The following is a 21,893-nucleotide window of genomic DNA, read 5'->3' as shown; positions in this document are numbered from 1 at the left end:
CTCCCAAAAGGCTTGGCAGAGCCTGGTGTGAAACATCCCACGCAGTTGTTACAAGGAGCTCATTGCTATGCCAGATTTTTTCCTTTCCTGTGTGTTCGGGGAACATAAGCTACAATTAAACTCCTTATTAGTGGCCGTGCGGGCAGACTGTGCTTGTTTTGAGAGGGAAGCTGTCACACTTCACAAGTTCCACTTGTTTTTGATTCATTACTCCCTACGTAGCTCCCTGCTTTCCTGCTTGTCTTCTGAATCTTACTGCGTTTTCAGCTAATGCGGCATTGGTTCAATCTGGGAGCTGTGTTGTTTCTCTTGTGTCTGTGAATCTCTGCTGGCCTACTTAAAGCATGTGCTATTTCTGCCAGTGCTTTGAGCGTGATGTTCTGTTTCAGATCTGTTTTTTCTCTATATGTTTGGGAGAGTGTTTGTGTGTTGGGGGAGGTGATGTTCACCTGGGAATATATGCAGTGTGAATCTTATTGCATGTTTTATGTGCTTCGGTTACATATAATAGTAAGCAATGAATATATAGATACTTTGGTTAAATCCAAGAAAAATGATGCAAAGTAAAAGAAACCAAAGAAATAAGAGGTATTGTCATTGCAATCTAAATGCAAAAAGAACGACAGATTAAATAAATGCCTCTCAGATAAGCAAATTCACTCTTTTGTCAGCTGAATATTTGGTTTCACACAACTGGCCGGTATCAAAACAAGATCATTTTCAAGATAAAGATCATTTCTCAGTGCTGCAAAATTAGGAACGTCTCATTCCCACTGATGCGTCCAAATTATGTCATTCCCAATAACATTCCAAAACCACACATTCCTTCCCAGTTCATTCCCGATGTGTTGTTTCACATTCCTCTATTCCCAGTGTCATGTTCCTGTTGTGTGCACTCTGATCGGCATCATGCAAAGGACAGCGTGGATTAATGCTGTTTGCTTGAAGTGAAAACAAGAGCCATGTTTACGTTATTTTTAAATATACTCATGCTGACATGCTTAAACCAATGTCTTGAAGACATAATTTAAAGGTAAAGTGTGTTAATTCTGTGCCTTTTAATCTATTTTTTTATTTCTCTCAGGAACAAGAGGAGAATAAAGGTGCTACTAGCTGGCCAGAGTACTACATTGACCAGCTCAATTCAATGGCAGCTGTAAGTATGTCATTTTTGAAGACCTTTTCTTTTTCTTTTAATATCCATGAACTGTTCATGGATATGATCATTTCTTTTTCTTAAAACAATGGTTATTAGAGCTCTTAGTGGTTACCCTAATTATACATTATACATATTACATTTCCATTCTGCATTGTGGCCTTAAAACACATGACATGTATCCATGCTTAGACATGTACATCTTAGCTGGCTAACATGTGCTTCTAGTGTAAGCATGGCATCTCATTTTATTTTACAGAGGAAGACTCTGTTGGCCTTGGAGAAGGAAGAAGAAGAGGAACGCAACAAGACCATTGAAAGCCTTAAAACGGCACTGCGAACACAACCCATGAGGTCTGCATACTGATGCACACATTCTATCTTTATGAAATATGTACCAAGAATATGTATTTGGTCACTTTCTTTCCAAAATATATTATGTTTTTTCTTATTTTGTTTCATAAATCATTCATATTTAAGGTGTTTAACACTTCAGGCCCTATTATACACCTGGCGCAATGTGGCGCCAGGTGCGACGCAAGTGTTTTTTACTAGTGTCAGCCCGACGCAGTTATCATTTTCACATCCTGCGCCACATTGTTTAAATAGCAAATGCATTTGCATGTGTTCGCCATGGGCGTGCTGGTCTGAAAACGAGGTGTGTTCAGGCGCATTGTTGGCACGTTGCTATTTTGAGGCAACTGAAATAGACTGCACCATTCTCCCGTAGATGGTCAGATCCATTTCCTCACTAGAGAAACGTTCAGTTTTTCCGCTTGCAAATTCTGCCATGTGAATAGCGAATCCGCCATAGTGCGAGCGCAACTGGCTTTTAAAGAGATTGGGAAATGAGACTCTGATTAGTTTATTGCATGTTACGCCCAAAACACACCCATTACTCATTAAGAGAATAGGGACAATCCTTTTAGATGATGCGCCGGGCGCGCCGACCATTTTTCCTGTCGTTAAACTAGCAAAAGTGGATTCGAACACACCTTAAGTGCACTTGCGCTGTGCACTTTAGACCATGCACTTAGATCGTTAAAATAGGGCCCTACTGTTTAAAAGTGTGGAGTCAGAAAGAATTTTTTAAGAAATTAATACTTTTTATTCAGCAAGGTTGAATTAAATTGGTCAAAAATGACAGTAAAGATAAAATATTACAAAAGATTTGCATTTCAAATAAATGCTGTTTTCAATATTGATAATAATAAGAAATGTTTCTTAGGGGCTGTTTACGCGACACCATTTTCAACTAAAAATGAAAAAACTTTTTATGTGTTTTGGCCGTTTGTTTATACAACAACGGCATTTTGGTGGCCTGAAAATGCAAACTTTTGAAAATGGGTTTCAAAGTGCAAGTTTTTTAAAACAATACCGGTGTCATCTTCGTGTAAACTGCAAAAATGTGAATCTGTGAAAACAGTGATGGCATGCATATTACGTGTTTAGTCTATCCACCTTATTTGTCAATGCGGAATTAAGGTATTTCTGTGAATGTGCGAGACTTCTGATTTATTAGCCGATATAGGGAAATAATGAGAAGAATACTTGTCTGGCATGCGTAATACAGTGTTTTTTGTCATTTTTGCAGATCCGTGTGAACGGGGATAGTTTTGATAACTTTGTCATCTGTACAAAAAAAAAAAAAAAAAATTCTGTTTTTAGTACATCGTTGTCATGTAAACTACCTTTTAAGCACAAAATCAGCATGTTAGAATGATTTCTGAAGGATCATGTAACACTGAAGGCTGGTGTAATGATGCTGAAAATTCAGCTTTGCCATCACAGGAATAAGTTACTTTTTTAAACTATATTGAAATATAAAATTTCACAATATTACTGTTTTTACTGCAATGTAAATTTGATCAAATAAATGCAGCCTTGGTGAGCATAAGTAAGACATCTTTCAAAAACAAAAAAACAAAAACAAAAACAAAAAAAACTTTGCTGACATTATTGACTTTACTTGAAGCAATGCACAGCTGTCTTAAAGAAATATTTTATTTAACACGTCATTGATTTTTCCATTGGCAAGTACCTCACTCTCTTATTAAACAAACGCTTCCCTTATGGTGTGTGTTTTGGATCTCATTATGCAAATGAGATTACTTTCATCAAACACACATGCTCACAGACACATGCGTTTGATTAGTTGTTCCTGCTCTGACCATTTGATCCTGGGGTCAGGTCATCACCACTGACCTCTGCAGGGCTCGGGTCAAAACACTCCAGCCCTCTTTGTGCCTAATAACGTTCAGGCTTCGTATCAAACCATTCCTTTTACAGTTTTGGCAATTGTATTTAAAGTCAAGTGCTTTATAGGGGCCATAAATCAGTCTGGTTACTGATGTGATATATATTTTCGCATTCATCACCTCCCTGTGGAGTTCATCATTTTCACATTTACTAATTTTTTTTTTCGAAGACAAGACCTAGTGGTTAGCACACATACTGCAGACACATTGAGTTGTGGTTGTCATGTTGCAAATTTAATGTGGGTTTGAATCCAGCCCATGTCATGTGGCAATCCCATTGCACCATTTTCTCCCCATTATTTCCTGTCGCCTCTTCACTTTTGCTAATAAATAATTTGAAAAAAAAAAAAAAATATATATATATATATATATATATATATATATATAAACAAAAAATGTAAATATATTTTAATTTTAAATAAAAATATTTTAATTTAAATTTATATCAAAATTAAACTTTAATATATTAAACTAGTAAACTAATGAATTCTTAAGAGAAAATTTTGATTAAAGAGAATTTTTTTTTTATTCAGTATCATTTTATTAATTTTTTTCCTCTTTTGATACAATGTTTTCAGAAGTTAAGCATATGATTTCTTAGTATATACAGTACTGTCTAAAAGTGATGTCTGGATGGGATTGATGAAACCTTCAAAATATGAGGAAAATATTTTATATATTTTAAATATGAGGGAAGAACAAAACACTAAACTTAATTAAGGTATTTATCTGACAAAATTATTTAGCAAATTTACTATGCAAAAAAGTGCGAAAAAAAAAAAAAAAAAAACCAAAAAGCTCATTAATACTTCTCATATTAATACTTCATTGTTTCTCTCTTGTTTTTCCATGTGCGCATAATTTCTTTGTATGAAAGCCTTGCAAAAATGATGTCCACACAATTTAGCATGTTTTATTGCATTATCACAAACAAAACAATTTACTCCAAGCACGACTACTCAATATGCTTACAAAATCATTAACGATTTTTTAATAATTTGTATAAAGGGTGAAGATGTCAGTTTTTAAGTGGAAAACATTATAAATTGAAAAAAACATTATTAACTTTTGAAAACATTACAAATTGAAATCATAAGATGACGTCTGGGAAAATAAATACATTTTAAAAACGTATATGACATGACACTTTTAAAATGAAACCTTTATTTATTTTTTTGTCATGACTTATAAAATCTATTATGAGTAAGAAAGCTCTAACAAACAGCTGAATTTATTCCTCATAGGTTTGTAACAAGGTTCATTGATCTGGACGGCCTGACATGCATCCTGAACTTTTTGAAGAGCATGGATTACGAGACCACCGAGTCTCAGATCCACACTTCCCTCATCGGCTGCATCAAAGCCCTGATGAACAACTCCCAGGGTCGCGCCCACGTGCTCTCTCACACCGAGAGCATCAACATCATCGCTCAGAGTCTGGCCACCGAGAACATAAAGACCAAAGTGGCAGTGCTGGAGATCATGGGTGCTGTGTGTTTAGTGCCAGGAGGCCACAAGAAGATTCTGGAGGCCATGTTGCACTATCAGAAGTTCTCTTGTGAGCGCACACGATTTCAGGTGGGCTACTTTGTTTATAATCTTAGTGTTAGTTCACCCAAAAATGAAATTTCTGTCATTAAGTACTTACCCTCATGTCGTTCCACACCCTTAAGACCTTTGTTCATCTTCAGAACACAAATTAAGATATTTTTGATGAAATCCGAGGGTTTCTGAACCACACTAGGCAGCAAAGTCATTGCACCTTTTGAGTTCCAGAAAGGTAGTAAAAACATAGTTAAAATAGCACTGCACTGTGTTAACTATGTCAGCTGCGTATGACAGCAGTTTAAATTGTTAAATAAAGTCGTTATTTTTGTTTTGTTTTTTCGCACAAAAAGTAGTCTCGTTGCTTCATAACATTAAGGTTGAACCACTGTAGACACGTGAACTGTTTTAACAATGTATTTACTACCTTTCTGGACCTCAAAAGGTGCAATGACGTTGGTGCCTATGTGTGGTTCAGATACCCTCGGATTTCATCAAAAATATCTTAATTTGGTCTTACGGGTGTGGAACGACACGAGGTTGAGTACATAATGACAGAAATTTCATTTTTGGGTAAACTAGCCCTTTATACCCAACCCAATCAAGCGAGTATCTATTAGGATAAATGCTAATCCCATGATGTCTTTTTTGTCACAGACATTGCTGAATGATCTGGACAAGAGTACAGGGCGGTACAGGGACGAGGTCAGCCTGAAAACGGCCATTATGTCCTTCATTAACGCTGTGTTAAGCCAAGGAGCTGGCGAAGTAAGACATTTTGGCTGTTTCCACACTTTTTCCCCAGTTATAACACATCTTAATTTACTCTTTGACTACATCTGTGCTTTCCTCTGTAAACGTCTACCGAAATAACTCTCCTATTTGTCCTTAAAGGAATATTTCTTGCAATAGTTCACCTTTAAGAAAGTGTTGTGTATAAAAACCCAAGTTCATCAAGTGGTTTTTTAATTAACCTGTAGGCCAGCCTTGAGTTCCGGGTTCATTTGCGATACGAGTTCCTCATGTTGGGGATTCAGCCCATCATTGACAAACTCAGGTCACATGAAAACTCTACATTAGACAGGTAAAGTCCACATTGCTAGCTTTAGATTTACTGTTGAAGTCTTATCCAGCAAATTTGAGTTTATTGATTTTGTTGCATTCTGCATCTATTTTTTTGTGTGTGTGTCTTCAGGCATTTGGATTACTTTGAGATGCTGAGAAATGATGATGAGCTCACGTTATCCAGGCGCTTTGAGTCTGTGAGTAGATCTATCTATCTATCTATCTATCTATCTACCTATAATAAAAAAAAATTATTTATACAACAGTTCTTTCTGTTTCTCGAATCTGATTGGATGAGAACCGTGTGATATTCTAGTGATAACAGCACTCCTACCTTTTCACCGTTTGTATCACTCCACTTGAAGCGACTGTCATGGCAGCCGAGCAAATTCACCATATTTTTTACAAATACTACACTTGTTGCACCACGAACTGTAGTTTTAAGAGTTTTTTAGGCGAGAATGTAGTTGTTTAAACCTGAAATATGTGACTCATATTTAATCATAGCGCCTATTTTACTATTTATTTAGAGGTTTTCGGAGATGCAAACTTCAGGCCATCAGCGGCCATTCCGTGCTCGTGTACCCGCCGAGAACAGCTTCATGCTTCGGGGATTTGCCGCTGTCTATTATAGTGGTTAAACATGAAATATAATTCATTTTGGGTACATAGAACGGGCAAACTTTGGTCATATTAATCTATTACTTGTTCCTGAGCAAATCAAATTATTAAATTTAATAATTTAATATTAAGGCGATATTTAACTAACATCTTGTTGAGCACTGCTTTTGTACGTTTGACTGAATTGTAGTGTTTATTTCCTATTGTCATTTATAATGGCTATTGTTGTTAATTAAATTATTGTTGTTTAATATATATTATTTTATACGAATGGAAGCCTTGGTCAAACTGTCAACTTGAGATTTGAATCCATGGCGGAAGGAAGTAGTTCTGCACAAAAGAGGGGTTTAAAGACACTCCATTGTAATTTCTTATTTATTTACACACTCGTGCCGCCGAACTGTTGTATAAATGCAATGTCACACTCGTGCGATATGGCTGTATATCAACCTAGGCTGGACGGCCGAATCACAGACGTGCTGATATACAGCTATATCGCACGGCTACGAGTGTGAAATTGCTCATATATCATGTTTTATTATATATTATGTGTGTGTGTGTGTATATATATATATATATATATATATATATATATATATATATATATATATTTATATAATTATTATTTATCATTATTTTTAAATTGCAATAATATAATTATTTTTAATAATTATATATTATTTTGATTCAAAGATATATATTTTATATAAAATTTCCTGTGACTTAAGTCTATTGTATGGAATTTACCTATTTTTTTCAGATGCATATAGACACGAAAAGTGCGACACAGGTTTTTGAGCTTGTACGGAAGAAGCTGGCCCACACAGATGCATATCCGCACTTTATGTCTGTTCTTCATCATTGCCTGCTCATGCCTCGTGAGTGCTTACCTGTCCCTTCTAATATCATCTCTTGTGACACAGTGACAGCATCTGTCTTTCATCTGTTATTTTTTTCTCCTGTAGCTTACCCACGCTTTCCTGCTGGGAATTTTTTGTTTAGACTTAGTTAGTTTATAACTGAAACCATAAGATATGCAGACTTTTCCCACCAAATATTAAAGGATATAATAATGTACTGTCAGCTTGTCATTAGTGCAAAACTATTCAGTTTTTGGCAATTATTTGACTGCAGAATGCCACAATTGACCAATAAGAATCAAGTATATAATTAACCATTGTGATTTTAAGTGTTCTGCATGCAGGAATGTTTTAAATATGCACTTTGTTTTAGATAAGAGAAGTGGGAACACAGTGCAGTATTGGCTGCTGCTGGACCGCATCGTCCAACAGATGGTCCTGCAGAATGACAAAGGTCACGACCCTGACGTCACACCATTAGAAAACTTCAATGTAAAGAATGTGGTTCGAATGTGAGTTTGCTTTTTTGTTTCAGACAACTTTCTAATAATTGTGTTTTTTATAAAGATTTTCTTTGGCCAGTTGCTGTGGTGTATTTATAGTAAGCATTTTTCAATACCCTCATTAAGTCTTTGCCAAATAAACCAAGATTATCTGTACTGGAATAATGAGTTTTTCCTTAAATCACATCACTTACCCTCCTTCAGGCTTGTCAACGAAAATGAGGTGAAACAGTGGAAGGAACAGGCGGAAAAAATGCGTAAAGGTCAGCATATGTTCTACACATTGATGTTTCTTTTACAGCAGGCTGTTTTTGCATCCAGATTTACTGCTCTGTAACTATTGGTGCGTTCACATCATGTAGGAATTACCGTTCTGACTTAACAATGGAAAATGTTTGTTAAACTTATAAAATGCACCTTGAAAGTTTTTATTATATGTTCATTTTAATAACTAGGCCATCATGACATCATGCAAATTGACATCATGAATCCATATCTACGTTTTTACATTGAATAAAATTTATTTTGCATATTTATTTATTTTGCAGATTACTTATATGCAGTTTTTCTCATTTTCATCAATTTATGTAGAAGTCACCATTCTGACTTAACAATAAAAAAACATCTTTGTGAAGCTTATAAATTACAACTTGAATTTTATGTGAATTTTTATGACCATCATGACAACATGCAAAACGAACCAGCATGTAGTGAATTAATGTAAAACTCTAACAACAGCATGCATATGGGATCTATTTGGCATTGTATGCGTAGCCATATTAAATAATACTATTTGAAAATGAGAATGTCATCAGTTGATTCTCTGAGTTGTCATCTCAAAATTATGATAATTCTAACACAACCTGAACACAGGCTATTTATAGTTTCAGTTGGCTGGAATCCAGTGTCTTCACTGTAAAGACATATGACCTAAAATGTAGACCTCTTTGTCCTGCAGACCACCATGAACTTCAACAGAAGATGGAGAAGAAGGAGCGAGAGTGTGACGCGAAAACACAGGAGAAGGAGGAGATGATGCAGACACTCAACAAGATGAAAGAGAAGTTAGAGAGAGAAATGGGTGAACATAAACTAGTCAAGCAGCAAGTGGCAGAAATGACGGCAAGACTACATGACCTCAGCACGGTAGGCTGATTATTTCACAAAACTATGTAAATGTCTTTATACGGAAACAAACATTAATAAAGACATATCACTTTTCATATATCTAGAGACAGATAGCCAGTGTTCCTGGAGGTCCTCCCATCCCTGGCCCTCCAGGTGGACCTCTGCTACCCCCTCCACCTCCTCCACCTCCACCTGGTGGCATGATGCCGCCTCCACCACCTCCTCCACCGGGCAGCGCTCTGATGCCGCCCCCTCCACCACCGCCCCCTGGCGGCCCCCCGCCACCCCCTGGACGCCCTCCTTTCGGTGGAGCTCCGCCTCCGCCAGGAGCTCCCATGGGACCATCCCTGAAGAAGAAAAACATTCCTCAGCCGTCCAATCCACTCAAGTCCTTTAACTGGGCCAAGCTCTCTGAGGTGAGACTGGCATGGATTATAGGAGCGGACTGGGTCATCCTGAAACTCACAGAGAACAAAATTTCTTAAGCCTCTGCTTTTAATCAAGAAACACTTTTTCTTGATTAGTGAGGCAAACTAGTGTCAAAGCTGTCCTAAATTTTGCCAGGTTGCCATAGATTGTAGAGGGCTAGATTTAAACCTGGATTTTCATGAAAAAGTATATTTTATGATGTATAATTTTATATATTTTTTGTATTTAAATTTCATGAAACTATATTTATCTATCCTTTTTATCATTTAATAAAACTTTTATTTATTTTATTTATTTATTTATTTTAAATTTCATGAATCTATTTTTATCTATACATTTTACCATTGAAATAAAAATGTTTATTTATTTTAAATTTCATGAATCTATTTTTATCTATACACTATTATTTTCCTGATTATTAATATGCCATTTTTTTGTCTCGTCTTCATTTTAGATTTATTTTTGAACTTCTCAATGAATTATTTACTTTAGATTCATTTAACAATGAACAAAATGTACCATGTGCCTTACAACATGTGACTTTAAACTGGATGGTAATTGAGTAAATTTTCCAATCTCTCCCACAGAACAAGCTTGAGGGGACAGTCTGGGCAGACGTTGACGACAGCAAAGTTTTCAAAATCCTAGACTTGGTGGACATTGAGAAGACCTTCTCTGCCTATCAGAGGCAACAGGTCACTAAACAAAGCTTCTTTCTCTGGTTTTCTTTTTTTTTTTTTCCCCTATCCAGGATGATTTCACAAAGCATTTACTGCTTCTCATGCATGGTATTCATACGTTTACCCATGGTAATCCTGCATCACAGAGCATGGGGTTTGAATTAGCAGACTGTAAAATGCATTGATATCACCAGCAGCTTTCTATGAAAAGCAGACATTGGCAAACCGTCCTCATTACGGCTGGTAAACCACACACTTAGTCACATTATAAAGCGATTGCATACATTTCATATGGCTTTACAGTCAAATTAGAGGAAAAAAAAAAGGTTGGGACCTCATTGGGTTTGTATAATCATAACCATAATTTTAAACAATGCATTAAGTACTGTAAGCTTTTGAAATAACTGTTTGAAGGCATGCTTAATACAATAAAATATATATTCATTAAACCTCTCCAATTTCATCAAATTCTCACAATTTTATATATATTTAATTGACTTTTGAAGCGTTATTGTATGGAAGTTTCTTCCTTGCAGTAAAAGGAATTAAAAAGTAATTGCGATTTATATCTTATAATTGTAATTGCATTTTTATTTCTCATCTTTAAGTATTAACGTATATAAAATGTATTTTATTTCTGTTAACATTATGTATCAAAATTGTGACTATATCTCACAATTACGATGTAATATCACAGTTGTGACTTTATTTCCGCATAACTATGATTTTATTTCCTTCAGTTGTGGCTATTTCTCATAATTGCTGCTTTATTTCTCGTAACTGACTTAAAAAATGCAACTATTTCCTGCAATTGCGAGTATTTTTGTCATTGCGACATTATTTCTCAGAATTGCGCTTTTTATTTTTACTCTGCAGGCTTCAACATTATGAACAGGCTTGAGAAAAATAACAAAATTCATTATATGAGATGCACGTTCACTTGAACATGCAACTAAAAAGCAATCGCGGAGCATGTAGATTTGATACACCTGTCAAGGTGGAATTGGAGAGGTACAGTAGCTTGTGATGTTTAGCTTTAACAGGTCATTCATGATCAACTAGCATGCATCTTTCAGTGCACACACACATTTACACTGCATTTACGGACCTCCCATAAGGCTCTGCTTTCATGCACCCTCACACTCACCATTCACCACCCCAGTAATGTCATCATGTGCCTGTTTGAGTTTGTCTTGGCTGAATTCACTAGACTACTCTGTCTCTCTAACATGTGCTGCATCTTCCTTGCTTCTTGCCTGCATTTTAGGACTTCTTTATGGTCAATAACAGCAAACAGGTAAGTGGTTGAACAGATCTAATAGTGTTTGCATCATCTTTACCCCCTCACTCTTTCTGTGTCGTTCATTTTGCATCCTATGTTGCTGCCAGGGAATAAAAAAATAAAAAAGGTAATTGTGACTTTTTATCTCACAATTCGGCAATTCTGAGTTTATATCTTGCAATTTGGACTTTATAACTGGCAATTTTGAGTTTATATCTCAATTCTGAGAAAAAGTCAAAATTGTGAGTTATAATCTCGCAATTGCGAGAAATGAATTAATAAAATTAAGTCAGAATTGCGAGTTTATATCTTTGTCTATAAACTGATTTTATTTCTTACAATTGTGAGATATAACCTCACAATTCAGACTTTATTTCTCACATTTGTGAGATATGAAATCGCAATTCTGACTTTATCACAGTTGAGTTTATAACTCACAACTCAGACTCAGACGTAAGTGCGAGAAATAAAGTCAGAATTGTAAGACAAAATCGCAATTGTAAAAAGTCACAATTTAACTTTCAAAGTATTAGAAAGTATATGAATGTAGAAATTGCAATTCCAAATCAATCTAATGAGACTTTACTGATAGCGTTTATATTAACTTTTTTTATTGCGACAATTGTGAGATTATAATTCACAACTCGGGCTTTATAACTCGGAATTGCAAGAACTTTCCATTGTGACTTCTTATCTCACTATTTTTTCCTCACAATTGTGAGTTTATATCTCATAACTCGGAGTTTATACCTCGCAATTGTGAGAAATAAAGTCAGAATTGCAAGATATAAGCAATTATGAGAAAAAAATAGAGAGATAAGAAGGTGCAATTATCTTTTTTTTTATTCCTTGGCAGAAACAAGTTTCCATAGTATCTAGACAGTATATAAATGTGGAAATTGTTTTTCTTTTGTTTCAAATCAATCTAATATGACTTTACTGATAGCATTTATATAAACTTTCAGAAGAGTCTTGAGTGTATTGATTCTTTTATTTGAATTCTGATGATCTTTAAAGTTGCTCTTGAGTGAAATGTATCTTTTTGACTGCAGAAAGAGGCTGAGGAAGATGTGCTGAGCTCCAAGAAAGTCAAAGAGCTCTCTGTCATCGATGGCCGCCGGGCTCAGAACTGCAACATCCTTCTCTCACGGTGAGTGATGTGTCTGACCCGAGTCTGAGTTCACCACCGGCTGCCGTGTGTGTGTGTGTGTGTGTGTGTGGACCTCACTGATCTCCAGATGTAATGTCATATCCTGTGGGTTAAACCTTGCAGTTCCTACATCCTGGTTTGATACTGTAACCTCCACCTTGGTTATTGTAGCATTTCCTATCAATGAAAGATATACCACCCTTTAGGTTCTTCATATATGTATGAGGTGATTTCCTTGAATTCTTTATAAATCAATGCAGCATCTAAAAATTTACAGGAACCAGTTTTAAATCATTAAAAAAATAATTTTCACTCTTCACAACCTGGTTGTCATTGCCAGGAATGATATTTGACTAGCACACAAGGAATCCTCAAGGATTCTGTGCTTGAAGAAGCTCCACAGATTGGAGTAGTTTGGAGTAGTTTCATGTATTTGAAAACATTTTACACGTCACCGCCATAAATAGTTTAGCTAATTTGATTATGCTGTCAGCTACCAAAATATAATTAATTTTAGAAACTCCATGTATGCAGTCTTCATTTAATGAAAATAGCATAGATTGAGTATTTTTCTTGGATTAATTTGGCCATTTCACATCCTAAAGAGAGCTCACTCTTTCTGTGTCATTCATTTTGCATCCTATGGAAGCATGTTTCTGCCACGGAAAAAAAAATAAAAAAGGTAATTGCGACTTTTTATCTCACAATTCTTACTTTTGCAATTCTGAGTTTATATCTTGCAATTGGGACTTTATAACTCGCAATTGTGAGTTTATATCTCAGTTCTGAAAAAAAGTCAGAATTGTGAGTTATAAACTTGCAATTGCGAGAAATTAATTAAAAAAATAAGTCAAAATTGCGAGTTCATATCTTTATGTCTATAAACTGATTTTATTTCTTACAATTGTAAGATATAAACTCACAATTCAGACTTTATTTCTCATACTTGTGACTGAGATATGAAATCGCAGTTCAGACTTCATCACAATTGTGAGTTTATAACTCAGATCTTGTAAGTGTGAGAAATAAAGTCAGAATTGCAAGAAAAACTCTCGATTGTGAGGAAAAATAGTGAGATTAAAGTCGCAATTTACTTCCATAGTATCTAGGAAGCAGTGTTGCCAAGTTTGTGGTTTTCCTGCGAAATTAGGCTACATTAACACTATTGCCGCGGGTTGTTTTTCATGTCCGCGGGTTGAAGCGACCCAAATAACATGATATTTAGCCCCTAGAATGTGAATTTTACTAGGGTAAAAACCTGCCAAAAACGTATGTGAAAAATGTACGGAGCCCTGGACATGACATGCAGGAAAAAAATAGTAGGCTAAATCATGCGCACGATTTATTATTTCGTCCCCTCGATTTACTAAAACGTGCGCACGATTTACTATTTCATTCCCTTGATTTATAAATCATGCGCATGATTTATAAATCGAGGGAACGAAATAGTAAATCGTGCACACAATTTAGTAAATCGAGGAAACGAATTAGTAAATCGTGCGCACAATTTAATTTTTTTTCTTGCATGTCATGTGCGGGGCTCTGTAGAAACACGATTGGGCTGATTTTGGGCTAGTTTTGAGTAGCAATTGGGTGGGTTTTGTTGTGAAAACCTGGCAACCCTGCTAGGAAGTATATAAATGTATAAATAGTTTTTCTTTTGTTCCAAATCAATCTAATGTGACTTTACTGATAGCGTTTATATAAACTTTCCATTGTGAGTTCTTATCTCTCTATTTTTTCCTCACAATTGTGAGTTTATAACTCACAACTCGGACATCCTCATTTCACATCCTAAAGAGAGCTATTAGCATTTCTCTTGGAACAGTTGTGCACAAAGGCATCAGATTTGTATTATTGCAATTCAGCATCGATTTCATCTTCAAAGAATGTTTTGTCAATTCAAACCCCAGGAAATATTTTATTCAGTTACAATAGGACGATCAAGCCACTCTAACCCAAAATATATACTTAGGGAAAACACTACTGTGGGTCTTAGTTGCAGAACTCCTGGGTTGGTGAATATTAATATTCAGGGTTTAAATTTCTCCCATTTATAGCTTTATACTGTACATATGTGAATGAAGTGTTGAGTTGAAATTAAACCGAGCTTAATACTTTAATTATCCAGAGTTTTTCTTCTCAGTGGTGATGTTGTCTTTATGCATGGTTTTTACCAGAGGATCAAATTTTTATTTTAGGTTAAAATATCTGTTTGTTACCCCAGGACTGCCCTTTCTGTATGAAACGAATCCCACAAAGCAAACTGTAACAGTTGGTCACAGCTGCCAATCCAGACGGTCTCGGATAAATGACGGCTGACTGACTGACTGTGGTTTGGCATGGAACCCAAACACCAAAGGTTCTCGTAAATCAAAACTTCAAACTACATAAAAAAACAGACCAAATTTCAAAATAGCTAGATTCACTCAAAAACCCCCACTGCAAAATTTTATTAATGACAGTTTGTGAATGACCGACATTGAGACCTTCTTTAACGCACATTAGCAGCTGACTTCAGCACCATCTGTAGATCACGGCCTGTGGTTCTATTACACTCTCATCCTCCCTAAATGGTCTCTTAGGATTCTCCACAAGCAGAGATTGGGGTGTAATCCATTGTACAGCCACCGAACGGACCACCCAAGCTGAGATTCACAGGGATTTAAATAGTTTCGCTTCTCAAGTGGAAGCCTGTAGAGTCATTAGTGTTGGTTTAGGAATGGTAAATGTGGTGCTGGACGTCAAGGCGGCGGAGGGTGAGATGGTGGTCTGGCTAGAGGGAGACGAGACTGAGGAGTAACATATGTTCAATAATCTCTAATTAGAGCTCAGTTCATATTAATCTACTCTGTGTTGACAGTTCTCAGTCAGAGGAGGAACTGAAACCTACTAAGCCCGTTGCACAGGAATAGATCAGAGAGGAAAAAAGTTAAAATATATATATATATTAAAAAATTTAAATAAAATAAAGGGAAAAAATAAGATGAAATTTATTTGAGAAGCAGCACTACATAAGAGATTAAAGGGTTAGTTCACCCAAAAATGAAAATTCTGTCATTAATTACTCACCCTCATGTCGTTCCACACCCATAAGACCTTCGTTCATCTTCAAAACACAAATTAAGATATTTTTTTAATGAAATCCGAGAGGTATATGACTCTTCCAACGACAGCAATTTAACCGACACTTTCAAGGTCCAAAAAGGTACTAAAGACAACTTTAAAAAAGTCTTTGTGACTGCAGTGGTTCAACCTTAATGTTATGAAGTGACGAGAATACTTTTTGTGCGCAAAAACAAAACAAAAATAATGACTTTATTCAACAGTATCTTCTCTTCTGTGTCATTCTTATATGCTGTTTATGTTCAGCGCTATGTCATTTTTCTGGATGAGGAAAATCTGCTAAAAGTGAATTTTGTCAGGATCAACACTAGCATACAGATGGCCTCAAAGCCAGCACACATGGACTAAAGGTTAAAAAGCTTTGATTTTGATTTCATTGGATCTTTAAAGGTTTGATTAATGGCATCTCACAATCATGATAAAGTGTCTGTGACCACATGAAATGGAAAGTCCTCTGCAACTCTGCAAGATTTTTCCCCGACTGTGTCTCCGGCTTATTATTTGCTGATTAAATAATAAATGTGGGATTCCTGTGGTTACGCTAATGACCTCCTAATAATGACGTTGGGTTGCCTCTAAATGAACTGAGGCTGCCATTATTTCATTCTTTTCCTTCCTGAGTTCATCTTCACTGACTCCTGTAAGCATGTGAACTTTGTTAGAAAGAACTCAATAACACAGAATGCTGGGAATTGGAAGCACTGCTTGGCACAAACACCTAGACTCGAACATGGAAAGTGCTCTGGCTGTGTTTCACGTCAGTGCTGTGGTTTGCAGTCTCTCTGGATCCTGGCAGGGGAACGAAGGCTGCTCTCCAGCGCTGGTCTCAGACCCGTCAAACACCTGTTCTTCTTGGCCTAAAGTATGCACACAGCTATCCCTGGATCTGATGTATCTCTCTATCATTAATTTGCTATCTAGGATGGTGGGCTTCGCTAATGAATTTTCCTCTGGGATGTTTTGACCATCTCTGTTGGAGGGCTACTAAAAGGATCTGCCAATTATAGGAGGAAGATATTTCATCCCAAGATTTTCAGCTTATTTTCACAACATACTTGTCATATATATAGCTCAAACAAGTTGGTGGAAAGAGCAGGAAGTCATATTCGACAAACTGACCACAAATGTAATGTTGCTGTCGAGACGTAAGCAGTGATGATCGCAGATTATTTAAAGCAGGCAAATGCTGGGTTAACTTATGAGTCATGCGATAATATCACTTCTTCACTCCCGTAATGATATATAGTGTTAGCCAGGAAATTCTTAGTAACTGGAACAAACACTTGGGTTCAACATCGGGCCGCAAGATTAATAGCTCTTCTAAATAACATACACTAATTTATTTATACTGTACGCCAGAGGAAAATTGATGTAAGCGGAGGAAATTCCCAACAATTCCCTTTTCTTAATGTGATTAATTTGAGTTCACGGAGTTCTCTGCTGATGTGGATCTATCACTCAAATTTCATTTGTGAATTCATTTCAAATGAATTTATTTGTCCCAGTCTGCTTGATCTGTATATCCTGTTCTTGTGTTACAGATTGAAACTTTCCAATGAGGAAATAAAGAGAGCCATTCTGACCATGGACGAACAGGAAGATCTGCCCAAAGACATGCTGGAGCAGGTGAGTGTCCAGGCATGAACAGACTGCAATGTGAGGGACGAAAGGAAAAACTTTGTGTGATTGAGTTTAAAAAACAGTCGCAATTGCGAGATCAAGTCAACTGTGAGATACAATTTTAAGTTACAATTATGGGAAATAAACACAATTACAGAAAAGTCACAATTACAAGAAATAAAATCGCATTCGTGTGATATAAAGTCACAATTATGGAAACAGGTGCAATTATGAGATTTAAAATGACAATTGTGAGATGAAATTGCAATTATAGAAAAAAGTTGCATTTGTGAGGTGTAAATTCACAATTATGGAAACAGTCACAATTTTGAGACAAATTTGAAATTGTGAGATATAAAGTTGCACTTGTGAGAAATAGTCGCAATTATGGAAAAAAGTCGCAATTACGAGATGTAAAGTTGCAGTTGTAAAATATCAAGTTGCTCTTGTGAGAAATAAAGTCGCAGTTATGGAAGAAAGTTGTAATTGTGAGATATACTGTAAAGTTGCAATTATGAAAAATAAACAATCATGGAAAGTCACAATTATGAGATGTAAAGTTACAATTACAGAAACCAGTCACATTGTGAGATATAAAGTCGCAATTGTGAGATAAATTGTGTAATTGTAAGAAACGAAGTTACAATTCCTTTTTTGAATACTCCGAAACAGAAAACGGACTTTCAAAATAATGTCACATGAGACTGGTTGAGGATTATTCTCTATTATTAGTTATGTTGTAATTGATGGTATTTCTTCATTGCTCCAGATGCTGAAGTTTGTCCCAGAGAAGAGTGATATGGACCTATTAGAGGAGCACAAACATGAGTTGGACCGCATGGCAAAGGCTGATCGTTTCCTCTATGAAATGAGCAGGTAGGACAGTTAATCAAACATGGGGTTTTCAAATATAAACTGTCATTATAACAGTTTAATAGGACCGTTCATATATTGGTCTAATTTGAATCCGAAAAGTAAGACTTGGTTGGTCGAACTAGACAGTCTAAAAGTGTTAGTTCACCCAAAACTGACATTAATTACTTAGCCTAATGTCATTTCACACCCGTAAGACCTTTGTTCATCTTTGGAACACAAATTAAGACATTTTTGATGATTGCTTTTTGATGATTTGATTTTGCTTTTTATGGGAGATAAAAAAAACTCTCGGATTTCATCAAAAATATCTTAATTTGTGTTTCGAAGATGAACGAAGGTCTTACGGGTGTGGAACAACATGAAAGTGAGTAATTAATGACAGAATTTTCATTTTTGGGTGAACTAACCCTTTAACATTGTGGCTATGTTTATGCAACTGGCCCTTATTGGACTATGTAAACATACACATTGAGTAAAAATAAGTAAAAAATTGTGGCAAGTGTGAATGCCCCCTTTTCTCCCACAATTCCACTTTTATCATGAAGAGCTTTATTAAAATGTGATGGCTAAACTAGACCTGTTTACACCTGCTCACTTCATGCATTTTCTCTATCTGATTGTGAAAAGACCAGGTGTAAATGCCCTCCTAAACACATCCGAGATGGATTTAAATCCGATTACTCAAACCACTTCAGGAGTTAGTTTGAGACACATTCCAGATGAAACTGGACAAGTGTAAATACATCTTGTTGTTGAAGCCACATATGTAAATTTTACTCCTCCCTAAATGGTAAAAAATAAACGTGTGAGAGCGTGTTATAGGCTACCGGCTCCCAGTAGTCACATATGACAGTGCTACTGTAACACAGATATGACCCACCAAGGATGAGTAGCCTTTCTCTTTAGCAAGCCAACGCTCAACCTGAAAAAAAAAAAGTGAAAGTGACACGTGAAGGCCAAGTATGGTAATCCAGTCTCTGCATTTAACCCATCCAAGTTAGTGCACACACATTAGGTGTAGTAAGTAGTGAACACACAACCGCAGCAGTGGGCAGCCATTTTGCTGTGGCGCCCAGGAGAGCAATTGGGGGTTAGGTGCCTTGCTCAAGGACAGTCATTTCCTGCCAGGTACTGAGAATCGAGCCCACAACCTTCAGGTTACCAGACGGACTCTCTAACTATTGTTAACTATTGGCCACGACTGCCCAAACTGAAAATAAAAGTTTGCAGCCGCATTCTGAAGCTCAACACACAATCATCTTCAAGTAGTGAGACTAAATTATCTTACCAGTGCTTATGCTGCTTTCTCCCCTATTGCTGTCTTTGACCTTGAAATTAGCTGATGATAAATAAATTACAGCTCATATCTGTTGCCTTCATTGTCGTGAACTCCATTAAATTGCCTTGGATTCTTTCATGATGTTAGCCTAGTACATTGTTGTGTGTGAGAAATATCTGATCCATGAAGGCCACCCACCACTGTACAGTGACTTATTCAGATCTGTTTCGTTTTTTCCACACACATACAGTGTCAGAAGCAAATGCGATTTCCTGCAGGAAGGAAGGAAAAAGGTTATGAATCCTGGGTGACACATTGATCTGGTCAGGCTAAGGATCCTGTTCAGCATCAATATTTGCTGTAACTAAATAAGTACTATCTCATCGTAGCTATGCAGCTGCCTTACACTTTTTAACAGAGGAGCTGAGCCAAACAAAGCACAGGTGCCTTGGCTCACTTGCTTTTTCTTTCTCTGTTTATGAGACCCTGGTGAGTTTTTCACTCCGCTGTGGCTGATGTGTTTGGAGCATAGAGGATGGAAGAGAAACCTTTTAAAGAATCAACGTGGTTGTCAGAGTTTAGTCCCTAGGCTGTGTTTGGGACCCTCGGCAAGTGCGGTAACCAAGGTGATTGTCCCCGGCACAAGAATGCTGAATGTAACACAGCAGCGTCAAGGTCAAATCACTGGTTCAGGCTGTTTGTTCTTTATTCAGTGGAACCATTAATGCTGTGTATACGGATCATATGCGTTTTATCATGTCATATGCGGGACAATAAAGTTTTACAGCTCATTTAGAATCTATTATGGGTGTGCAGTCCTTTTAATGGGCCTTTCTTTTCTATTTAATGTACTCTCCCTTTTTCCTGACCCAATCCTTTTTTGTCCTTCCAACAGAATAAACCATTACCAGCAGAGGTTACAGTCTTTGTACTTCAAGAAGAAGTTTGCCGAAAGGATTGCAGAAATTAAACCTAAAGTTGAAGGTGTGTGCATGTGCTCTTTAAATGCATTTGCATTGCAAAAAAAAATAAGTCTGTTAGTAGAGTACATTTTAAATCGTTTTTATTTATTTACTTATTTTAAACACAGTCCCATTTTTAGAGTAAAAAATACTGTATTCAAGTGCTGAATATTCAAATTAATGTGTGTGTTGTGTGTGTGTGTGTGTGTGTGTGTGTGTGTGTGTGTGTAAACTATAATATAAAAAAATAGGGTGATGAAAAATTACATGTCATGCATTTTATGATCATTTTCTCATTTTTAGTGCAATACATGTATTCAGTTGCATTTATTGTCAAATAAGTATTGTCAATAAGTAAGTATTATCAAATACCTTTAAGTATTATCAAATACCTATAAATAACTTTATAATACCTTTATAATAATAATAATAATAATTATATATATATATATATATATATATATATATATATATATGTATATGTATATATTCAGCCATAGGTAATCACAGCGTGCTGATATACAGCCATATCGCACAGCTACGAGTGTGATATTGCATTTATACAACAGTTCGACACGAGTGTGTAAATAAATAGGTAATGCACGTGCTTAGTCGACCTCTCTCTCATAATACTCTACAATGAGTTTCAATGAAGCGACTCAACGTTCCTTCGCTACTAGTTCTAAGTAAACAATAAGGTATGAGAGGCTGTGCTGTATCGTGAATAAGTCACGGCTGAAGGGCGTTCTTAGGCACGATGCTTTGTGACTTATTCACGATACAGCACTAGCCTCGAGTCCCCTATTGCTTTTATAAAATGGTTACCACACAATACAAATATTAAAGCCAAAAATATGTATCAATACAACTTTCATGAAGTAAACTTTCACTAAAAGCCTTCCTTCTGCCAGAAAAAATAGTCCCTGACCGTGAACAGCAATAGAAGTTACATTATTACACCATTAGATGGCGGCAAAGACCGTCTTTATGAGTGTGTCAGTCAGTAGCGAAGACTTTTACATTGAAAAGACTGAATTGTTGTGTACACGGAACAAGACGCAACTGACAAATGCTTTGACTGTCAGTCACGGGAAAACCCCTTAACTGTTAAAAGGACAAGATAATACATCAGACATTTAAACAGATTTTTTATTATGAACATAGGACTGACCTGAAGGAAAATGCTAAATCTGAATGCAGGTAATAAACTCACTCACTCTATCTTTTTCTCACAACACTCTTCTACATAATACAGTAAGCTTCAATGAACAATATCAGTTGAGAACATACAGTTTACGTTGCTAAGAGTGGTTGCTAAGGGTGTTGTGTTATGATACACAGAACCGTTGGGTG

The 21,893-nt window shown here is 36.2% G+C and overlaps 1 protein-coding gene across 4 annotated transcripts in view; it reads left to right on the top strand.

Moving 5' to 3' along the window:
* The window catches only part of daam1b (dishevelled associated activator of morphogenesis 1b), a 95,199-nt gene that overhangs the window by 63,769 nt on the left and 9,537 nt on the right, over positions 1 to 21,893 (top strand). For 3 of the 4 annotated variants that reach the window (XM_051874712.1, XM_051874709.1, XM_051874711.1), the window contains exons 4-20: positions 1,085 to 1,156; positions 1,416 to 1,510; positions 4,659 to 4,992; positions 5,617 to 5,727; positions 5,940 to 6,043; positions 6,155 to 6,221; positions 7,406 to 7,523; positions 7,879 to 8,017; positions 8,213 to 8,271; positions 8,967 to 9,154; positions 9,241 to 9,552; positions 10,153 to 10,260; positions 11,513 to 11,542; positions 12,580 to 12,677; positions 17,345 to 17,429; positions 18,193 to 18,299; positions 20,474 to 20,562. In XM_051874712.1, the coding sequence (XP_051730672.1) occupies positions 1,085 to 1,156; positions 1,416 to 1,510; positions 4,659 to 4,992; positions 5,617 to 5,727; positions 5,940 to 6,043; positions 6,155 to 6,221; positions 7,406 to 7,523; positions 7,879 to 8,017; positions 8,213 to 8,271; positions 8,967 to 9,154; positions 9,241 to 9,552; positions 10,153 to 10,260; positions 11,513 to 11,542; positions 12,580 to 12,677; positions 17,345 to 17,429; positions 18,193 to 18,299; positions 20,474 to 20,562 (2,116 nt within the window). The remainder of the gene's footprint in view (positions 1 to 1,084; positions 1,157 to 1,415; positions 1,511 to 4,658; positions 4,993 to 5,616; positions 5,728 to 5,939; positions 6,044 to 6,154; positions 6,222 to 7,405; positions 7,524 to 7,878; positions 8,018 to 8,212; positions 8,272 to 8,966; positions 9,155 to 9,240; positions 9,553 to 10,152; positions 10,261 to 11,512; positions 11,543 to 12,579; positions 12,678 to 17,344; positions 17,430 to 18,192; positions 18,300 to 20,473; positions 20,563 to 21,893) is intronic. The other variant, XM_051874713.1, reaches the window with a different exon arrangement.

This window comes from Ctenopharyngodon idella, chromosome 20 (assembly GCF_019924925.1).
Source record: "Ctenopharyngodon idella isolate HZGC_01 chromosome 20, HZGC01, whole genome shotgun sequence".
Taxonomy (NCBI): domain Eukaryota; kingdom Metazoa; phylum Chordata; class Actinopteri; order Cypriniformes; family Xenocyprididae; genus Ctenopharyngodon; species Ctenopharyngodon idella.
The sequence above is the reverse complement of the archived record's forward strand: the minus strand, read 5'-3'. Positions and strand labels throughout refer to the sequence as shown.